We start from the raw sequence: 9,936 nt of genomic DNA on the forward strand, positions 1-9,936 counted from the left end.
TTAATCTTCTGGCTGAGACTTGAACTTCACCGATTTGTTGCAAACTTTTATAGCAAATGAAAAATAAAACAAAAAGGAAAATAAAGCACAAGAAAAACTGATGATCGATTCGTTCAAATTTTCAACTTAGTTATCCAATACAGTCAAACCTGTTTTTGTGCGATAGATAGGGACCGCAGAAAAAAAACCGCACAAAAAAAATATTCAAAAACTTCATAAATAGTTATAAGAAATAATTTTTCACAGCATATTAAAGAAAATTTCTTTTATGCGGTAGAGAGGGACCGCATAAAAAAAGGATCACTTAGAAAATATGTCAAAGCTTTACGAAATAGCAAGAAAGTGCTTTCCAAACAAAATAAATAATTAAATTACACATTGAAACATTTAAAAAAATTTTAATTTCTAATTTTAAACAAGGAGAAATTTTCAAAAGGTACATAATTCAATACTACTCGTCGTAGTTCAAAACGCGCATATTAATCCTGTCTTAATGGTTAAAAGGTCAGCAATTAACTAAAATGAAATGAACCTTACAAAATTTGGAGCATCTACTCCTACTTTTGAATCCTGCCCCCATGTAAGGATTAAACTTGCACTGTGTTAGGTTGCGTTTTGGGCCAGCTTCCTTATAAACGTGCACATGAAAAATATACCTTTATATAGAAACAAAATATAATTTTCGTGTTCTATAATTTGTAAAAAAATAAAAACTTGTTACACTATGTGGTGAAGGATATTTAATCGCCGGCCTGAGCCGACTGTAATGTTCTTAGTTGTTTTTGTAGAGCTATGTATTAGATAAATATGAAGTATATGAGAGTAACGTCAAAGCTGAAGACTTACAAGTGCAAATGAGCCGTCAAGTCGGTTTCAGTGTCCACGTTCATTAAGATTTCCTATGGCTTGTGGCGCATCTATCTGTCTATCTATTTCTTTCGACGATTTGCAAATATTTAACTTTGTGTAAGCGTCTGTAACTTTTAAGCAAGCCGGGTGAGATTTTGGATAACCTCCACTGAAGGATTAGGTCGGGCTCATTTCGTCAAAACGTTTGCAAAACTCAAAAGGAAGCTTCATAGACCTGATGCAATAGCGAAAAAAGTGATGCCAACACAGTTCAGATTGACCTAACCTCTCGGCGAAATTCAATGTGTCGATATTCATATACCGCACAAAAAGAATCGCACAAATAAAAGCGCATAAAAAATACCGCACAAAAACAGGTTTGACTGTATATGTTTGTCTTACACTAGTGCAAATTGTTTTCGTATTATGTGATTTGCAATTTTGTATTCTATCATGCATTATTCTCTAAGAAATGAAAAACAAACAATTAAAACCATTTCTTTTAAATAGAAAATAGAAATATACTCAAATTGTTTTATTTTCATGGTCACGCAGAAACATTTGCTCAAACGATGTCTCAAAAACTCAGTTTCAAAAAGTGATCTTACCCAATATCTTCTCATATATTTAAATTTTTTATCCAATCAATGTTCTTTGTCACTAATCAATAGACAAGTTTGGTTACTATTATATCAACTTCCTTACTAATTTTTTTTATGAATTTATTATTTATGTTCTTTCTTTTTTTTTTTTTTTTTGGTATGTTGAACAGAGATGGACTAAGCCAATTATTTATTATTTATGTTCACGTTAATTTCTTTATTTTTAAACCATATGTTTTCTGTTGTTTTCCTGTTAAACAATATGGTTGCCTATTATATGTGTTTGAATGTATTTGAACATCGAATTTGATAATTTGAGAGAGTAACTAAATGAGCGACATTCGTTTGAATGTGTTTGCCACCTTCCTCGTGGTCTCCTTAATAAACGAAAATTTTTGCTTTCATTTATTTACTTAAATAAACTTGTTACGTATAATATTATAACAATTTTTATAATTTTTTATAATAAGTTTTCAAAAATCATGCAGTTGAAGACTTTTTGTATTATGCCGATAACCATCTGGTCGGTAGAATTAAGTGTCATTTTCTTAGCACCACCTGATGCGCTTGGTTAATGTTAAACAGCGAAGCATCGCCTTGCATATGGCGCTCAAAAACGAGTAATGAGCTAAGTTAGCTGCTCTGACTTCCAAATGGTCAATGTTGCGAAAACCCAATTCCTTTCGGTAGTGGTAATAAGACCAAATCTACTCTTCAACTCACTTCCTTTACTCGCTTTACTTCCAAATCTTCATTTGTATATTAGGTATGATTCCTATTACCATAATCCAAATAATCAAATATTTTTTACAAATTTTTTCATATAAAACCAGAAGTGAACTGGTATTAAGGATGGCAAATCAATTACATATATTATGTGAACTTACCAACAGTAATTAAAATCGTCTTGCGCATCCCAAATATTCCGTTTTTGTTTTAAAAAACACTTTTCCAAGAAATTTTTCACCAATCACTTCTCCTTGACGTTAACGTAACAATTGCTAGTCACATGCATTGCATAGCATTGTTGTAGCAACGTGAGCCAGCTATGTGTTCGACTCTTTAATCATTGCCGTGTCATTGTGTCACCCCTTTGAGGAATTAATTGATATATTGTTTCAGTACAAAATTAGAGAAGATGACTTGTAATTTCGGGTTGAGAAGATGGCAATACCATACGAACAACCTTGCATTAGTTTGAAAATAAAGCAAAAAAATTTACCAGAAATCTTTCCTTTAAAGCAGCTTAAAAACAACCGCAAAAAAAGAACATATAAACAGCTATTAAAAATTGAATTATTTTTGATTATAAAAATTAAACTTTGTACGAAATTAGTTATATGAAAATATATGTGAATATTTGAGTTGGAATATTTGAGAGGAGAAAAAAAGATTTTTCAACGCTAACGAGTGCGCACATATTCAGTGTAATGTATCGCAACTTCATTTTAGGCTCGTTCATTGAAGAGGCAAATATAGAAAACCGCGAAGGACAATAAAGTATTACAACAAGGTGGGCCAAAAAAGATTTGCAAGATTTTCCTCCCATTAACTTATCTCAAAACGAATAAATAAATAAATATTTGTAACATGTGCATAAGTAACCTGAATGTGTGTGTGTTAGTAAAATCTTATTTACGCAAATGTAAACATTTCTTTCTAGAATTCCGACCTCTCTGGCCTTCGGTAAAACTTCTTCACATGGAAGACCGCCAAGGACAAGATGCGGTTTCCCCATTTTTTTTTCACTTTGTATTTGTCCAAACATAAAAATAATAAAATAACTAATAAAATGTTGGTTAATTTGAAGAGGCAAATATAGAAAACCGCGAAGGACAATAAAGTATTACAACAAGGTGGGCCAAAAAAGATTTGCAAGATTTTCCTCCCATTAACTTATCTCAAAACGAATAAATAAATAAATATTTGTAACATGTGCATAAGTAACCTGAATGTGTGTGTGTTAGTAAAATCTTTTTATTTACGCAAATGTAAACATTTCTTTCTAGAATTCCGACCTCTCTGGCCTTCGGTAAAACTTCTTCACATGGAAGACCGCCAAGGACAAGATGCGGTTTCCCCACTTTTTTTTCACTTTGTATTTGTCCAAACATAAAAATAATAAAATAACTAATAAAATGTTGGTTAATTTACTCTTCGTCAATCCACCGTATTTCCGCGCATCAAATTCAATGGATTTAGCTTAATTGCTAGCTTATCCTTCAGTCTATTCAGATTTCGGCGCCGTTACAATGAACGTCGTTGATAATTTTCAGCTTTTTCAGAACGATCCTTAATTCAAATAATTTTGCAGCCATTTGTTCCTTCAAAATTTTATTGAAGTTACAATTTTTGAAAGAAAAAAATATTTAAGATTGTTCGTATTGTCAAACCAGTAGCACACTCCAATGACTACTTCATTTAACTGCAGTATCGTAACACATCTTGCAGTTATTTTTTCAAATAATTCACATGCGAATTTTTGTTTGCTTATAGGGTATCTTCTTTACTCCGTTTACTAGTTACATTTCATACTGCCAACTGGTAAGAAATGTAACCACTTTATAATCTTCGAATCAGAACACATGTTACCTACATTTACAAGGAATTTTCACTAGTTCGCAGCAATCAAATGTAAATTTCTTGTAAATCGATTACGATCATTTCAACCTAAAAATTCATTTATAATTTTATGGCCACTAATATTCGATACCTTTCTTTTCATTTAATTTTGCGTGCTTGTTATTGTTTAGCAATTATGGTTTGTTTGTACAAAACGGTCAATTTGTCTTCCATTTTTTAGGCTTCCCTCAGTTATTGACGAATTCTAACGGAAAATTTAACGATAAATATTGGAAAGCTGGCGTCAACGATACATGATTTGCCTCTTGGCGACAATCAACTGTATCCCGATAATCACGGCGACAATTCCCTATTCACATCGTTACCTCCATGAATTTCGGTGATATATATAAAAGAGTCTCGACTAATATGTGAAAAATTGTAATAACTGTCCTTTATAGGTTAAAAATACGAATTTTGCCCGCAATCAAGCCAACGTGATCCTCTAAAGAAATCCCAACAAAACACTGTCGTAAAGAACAGTGGACGCATTGGCTTCAAATACGCAAAGATTAACATGGTATCGAACTATATGTACTTTTTAATTCATCCCTTATCACGTTTCCAAGCCTTGTTCATCATATTCAACTGCCACTCTCCACTTTCTCTTGTTTCCATTAAATACGAAGCTTATAGACTACAGGCAATTCGGAAAAAATATTATTTAGTAAGCGACAACCGATTTTCAATAAATTAAAATTTGTCTGTTTAATAAAAAATAAAAATTCGTTTCAACTCTTTTTTTTTACATCAAGTTTTCAGAAAAAATAATGGGACAATCTTCAGATTTGTAGCCATATTTTCATATTTTGGTTTGTCCTGGTTTGGGTTTGAAATTTTGATTTTTAACGACGAGGTGTCAGAGCTCAAAGAGAAAAGGGTATTTTGTAGTAGTACCGTGTCTTTAATTTGTTCTTGACATATCTGAAAAAATTGTTTGTGAACTCGAAAATTTGTACTACCGTATATAGAAACCTTAACACTACGTTTTTTTTTTATTTGTTGTACAAATGTCGAAAGCAAAACCATGTTTTTTTGCTAACGTAAGATAATATTACCTTTTAAATACGCCTTCCCTGGACTTTAGATATATATATATATATATATATCTTGCAGATCTGAGATTTCAGGATATATGTTTATTCGTATAACATTACAAAAACTTCGGGTTTACGTAATCCTTGTTTTTGTTTAGTATAAAAATTCCAGTATTAAGCATCGGCAACTCTGTTGTAGCTTCTTTATGTGCATTTATGGCTGATTATTGGGATACTAAGCCTTTTTAATCAAAAGTAATTTTCAAAAAGCTAGCTCAAGAAATATGTCTTCAAAACGTCCAGCCGCCACGGAATTAAATCACGATAATTGGGATAAGGAGGAAGAGCCTGAAGAGCGTGGTAAATTTCGACCAGCTTCCCAAGATGAATTAAAAAATCGTGTCATAAAGAAGGCTAAACGTCATGTAAGCATCACAAATCCAACCGAAGGCGCCGATTCCACCAAAGGTATATTTGGTTCCTTTGCTGGCCTGTGCAAGGAAACTGGTACTTCCAAAACTCCTCCTTTTGCGTTCATCTCGAAACTGCCAGTGTCGGCAAATGGCCCTACCAGCACTCTTGCGTCCAGTAATTTTTCTTCTGGCACCAATATTTCTAAACACATACAAGGCCCCCAAAGTAGCCACAAGGGTGAATTTAAAGCAATAACACCTTCATTTTCGTTTACCTCCAGTGCAGAATCCAACATGGAGTTTTCAAAATTAACTGACAATCTTTCGGAGTACTATGGGAAACTCAAAGGGTTAAATCAGGCTGTTAGTGCCTGGATTAAAGTCCACGTGGATAAGAATCCAGTATGTATATTAACGCCAATTTTTAAAGATTACCAAAAGTTCTTAAAAGACATTGAAAAAGACAACGCACAAATAGGCAGCGATCCAATAAGCGATGTTCAAACGGGCTCTGGCGTTACAAAGGCAACAATAACGCCTCCAAATACGTTCCAGTTAAGCGGTTCGAATATAAACGCTACCACAGTAGATAGTGTTACAGTTATGCCGCCAATTTCACTTACCAATTCAAAGCTAACTGACAGTAAAGTAAATGGTTTCGGCTTTGGTGTGAAGGAGAGGTCGCAAGAAGCAAATGCCGTAAAAATTAACCCAACAACCACCTTCAATTTCGTTTCTGAAAAAACAAGTGAGGCCGATCCATCTGTAAAGAGTTTCGGTTTTGCTAAACCGTCTGTTGAAAACGCTGTAAATCTTAAAACGTTTTCCTTTAATAATAGCAAAGCGCCAGCCGCACAATCAGCAACTGCATCTGACGAGGAAGAAGATGAAGATGATCAGCCACCAAAAACGGAATTTAAAGCAGTAATCGAGGAGAACGCTTTCTATTCAAAAAGGTGTAAAGTTTTTGTTAAGAAAAATGGTAATTATGCGGATAAAGGTATTGGCACTTTGTACTTAAAGCAGGTAGAATCGACAGAAAAAACTCATCTGCTGGTGCGAGCAAACAATAATCTTGGTATAGTATTGGTTAATTTAATTCTTAGCTGTGGCCTACCTGTAAAACGCATGGGTAAAAACAATGTAATGCTGTTTTGTTTGCCAACACCAGAAACTGATAAGCCAACCTCCTTGTTGTTACGTGTTAAAACGGGGGAGGAGGCCGATGAGCTTTTAGAAGCAATTGAAAAATATAAAAAATAAAGATTGAATGAACAGGTTTCCGCTAATGATATGGCATTATACATTTTTTGATTTTAAAGTTACATTCGATGTATATCGATATATATTTTATGTCCAACAGGTGGGACATGTGCTATAAACTAAGTTCGGAATTTCAGAATATAAGAAATAAGTCATATGACTAATATCTGAGTGTGTTCTGCGGTCGTGGGTTTTTTTGAGTATTATTATATTAGTACATTACCTTACACGGGGAATGTAGAAACAGAAAAATTTTACAAAATAATGCCGATACAGATTGATCAGAAAATGTTGGGAATTTGAGGGTCAAGTTCGCTGTACCTCCATTTTTATTTTCCCTTTTTAATCGCCCAGAAATTTCCATTAGGTACTGATGCTTTGCAGTCTTTCTGGCGGAGAACGTAGTGCATCCAATTTAAAACTGGTAAAAATTCAGCGTTCTAACAAATGATCCTTGGTGAAATAACGTTGGTGAGTCAATTGGACGCAGCTGAATGTAAAATGCTTTAGTGTTTGCGCGACCAATATAAGATGTTTTACTCACTACCAAGGCACAGCGTTCATCTTGTCAAAATGTTTGCAACGCTCAGAAGGAAGCTTCCGAGCCGACGAAAGCTGTATTCTTGTTCGGCATCAAACTCTGAATCGATTTAAGCACGTTCCTGGCCGCAAAAATAAAAAGTCGATTCCAAATTTGGCAAAAATATTCGATATTCCAGCGCTCATGTTGGTATTAAAAATAGGGTCAAATTGGTCGAGGGGCTCATCTATAGTAGCGCTCTCCCCCGTCCTTCAAATATAAGTATAAATGAGTATAAAAATAGATTTTTTGTTAACGATACATAAACTACATCCACAAAGTTGCATTATTGGAACATGTACATAAATAAACATTGATCTGATATATATTTTGCAAAAATGGCATAGAAAAAAAACGTTAAGACACAAAGTTACCATTGGCCAATAAAAGTACTGCATGTGAATGCTTGTGTGATACTCTGAACATCTTCCACAATGAGGCGGAATTTAATTGGGGGCGGCTTTTACTACAAGTTTTTATCTAAAATTAAATAGAAATAGGGATAAAATAGAGATAAATATTAACCTATCATTTGATTTTGAAATATATCTTAATACATTTACCTTAGAATGACGTTAACTTGATGTCCTTGCGCTCCCTGAAGTTTCTTTCGGCACTATCTCAACGCTCGGCATGATAGGACTACTCGGCGCACTAGTCCCATCAGTGCTAGGGTCGTTTGTAATTGTTATCAGACCTGCCAACACATCATCTATGGATGGTATAGGTCTGTTTAATAACGCCCCCTCCTCAAACCCACAGAAGGCTTTCATCTCTAAACGGATACTTTCCTCTATTTTTCTGTCACGGTAGGGTTGTTCTTTAATTGTCTACGCAACCCGCTTAAACCCCAATTCATACATGTACGCGCTATGAACCGTACGACAAATCGATCCTCTTTCAGGTCGTCTCAGACCCTTTCTGACGTCTTGTAAAGCCCATTTTACCTTCTTAACGGACATTGTACGGTTCAGTTCCTTACATAGTCTACCACCTAGTTCTTTGTATTGGCCTTTAATCCAATTCAAACAAATAAAGATATACAAGAAAAAAAAATTAACATGTTTAAAAAACAGCTTAGCACATCTATAAGTAAGATGTATGCACGAATTATCAGCCAGTTATAACATGCATTATTACATTTTTTATTATCATTGTATGGAAAACCCGCCAATTTATCAGTAACGAACCAAAAAAAAATATACATGGTTTTTTTTTTGATATTTCGGCCAATTTCCGGCATATTATATTGAAATTATCCGCCTGAGTAGCCGAAGGCTAGGAATCTCGACTAGCAATTGATGATCAAATCGAGTTTCGCGAAAGCGATGGACAAGTGTTGCGTGCTAATGCAGAATTGAAACAAAAAATTACGGAAAATGCCCGAAATGAAATAAGTATTGGAGTGAAATTGTTTATGAATAAAAATTCCAAAGAGTGTGTTAAGGATGCGGCAAATGCTCTGATGTCCATATTAAATGTCGATTATGTAGATAATGTGGTGTTGGCATATCATCCAAACCAATATCATACAAAAATTTCGCCTGGTACACCAGATGTCACAGCAGCGAATTGTGCAACACCAAAGCGAACTTAAATGGAGCCAAAGCGCTTTGCGGTCAATTTCTAATTAGCTACAGCGTATGTTGCAATGATAACGCAACAACGAATCCCTATTCCCTCGATTTCGCGCCGTTCCATGTCCTGCCGTTCTGTACATGAGCTACGATGATGACTATCGGAATCTGTCGATCTGTTAGTCTATCTACATACAACGGTGATGTCTCATGAGCTGTTCTCTTCTCGCCACTTTCGTCCATTTGCCTTACCGTGTTCTGCCGTCTGTTAAATCGTTCCGGTGTGCAACGATCACCGCTAGAATCATCCAATAATATAACATCGGATTCATTATCTTTAGAAATTCTATTTAAATTATGTTTACTATTTGCAGTGGTGGTATGTTCGTTACGCTTGCTGTATTTGTTCTTACACTACTTTCAGTACATTTCACAGGTAGAGTATGTTCCATTTCACGCTGCGAACGACTGTCATCACCTTCAGTATCAGACATGTAAGCACCTAATCGAGCTTGAAGAAGAGCTTTCTGTTTCATTAATTCCTCCAAGTTGAGATCATCCTCTATAATAGCTAAATCGGGACTAGCTACATCAGCCGGCCTGAAAACATTCGGGTTTTAAATCATCAACTGTCATAAATATGTGGATGATCTTTCTATTTCCCATCCGACCGTAGCATATATGCGGCAACGGGCGTCGATTTAGAATTCTACGCTCATCAAGAATACAAACACTATAGAAAATATAATAAGACAAGATGCGAAAAGAAAGCAAATATGAAAATCAAATCTTGAGTGATATATTGAACGTAATGTAAACTACATTAATAATTCGCTCACTTACATATAAAGCTTTAAAAAATGCTTATCAGAATTTAATTCGAATTTAACTAAACTGGATTATCACAAGTTAACGAATACAAATCAAAAAGCTCTCTATTAATTCTCTGGTCGTACAACAAACTTTTCTGGTCGTACAACGAATTCTCTGGTC

At 34.6% G+C, this 9,936-nt stretch overlaps 1 protein-coding gene and 2 long non-coding RNA genes across 4 annotated transcripts; 2 read left to right on the forward strand and 1 right to left on the reverse strand.

Moving 5' to 3' along the window:
• Positions 1–2,784: 2,784 nt before the first annotated feature.
• LOC119642846 lies at positions 2,785–4,643 on the forward strand. The gene is made up of 4 exons (XR_005248145.1): positions 2,785–2,964; positions 3,115–3,307; positions 4,255–4,413; positions 4,475–4,643. It is a non-coding gene; the product is annotated as an uncharacterized LOC119642846 (long non-coding RNA).
• A 615-nt stretch (positions 4,644–5,258) lies between these two features.
• Positions 5,259–6,812, forward strand: LOC119642850 (nuclear pore complex protein Nup50). Its single transcript, XM_038042150.1, has one exon. The coding sequence runs from the start codon at positions 5,395–5,397 to the stop codon at positions 6,784–6,786; it is 1,392 nt and encodes a 463-aa protein (XP_037898078.1). The 5' UTR covers positions 5,259–5,394; the 3' UTR covers positions 6,787–6,812.
• A 300-nt stretch (positions 6,813–7,112) lies between these two features.
• Positions 7,113–8,490, reverse strand: LOC119642851. Of its 2 annotated transcripts, XR_005248147.1 has the most exons (3): positions 7,930–8,490; positions 7,741–7,846; positions 7,113–7,576 (listed from the first exon to the last, which is right to left on the reverse strand). It is a non-coding gene; the product is annotated as an uncharacterized LOC119642851 (long non-coding RNA). The 2 variants fall into 2 exon arrangements; XR_005248146.1 differs by having other exon boundaries at positions 7,741–8,490.
• Between the last annotated feature and the right edge of the window lie 1,446 nt (positions 8,491–9,936).

This window comes from Glossina fuscipes, unplaced genomic scaffold (assembly GCF_014805625.2).
Source record: "Glossina fuscipes isolate IAEA_lab_2018 unplaced genomic scaffold, Yale_Gfus_2 262, whole genome shotgun sequence".
NCBI classification, from domain to species: domain Eukaryota; kingdom Metazoa; phylum Arthropoda; class Insecta; order Diptera; family Glossinidae; genus Glossina; species Glossina fuscipes.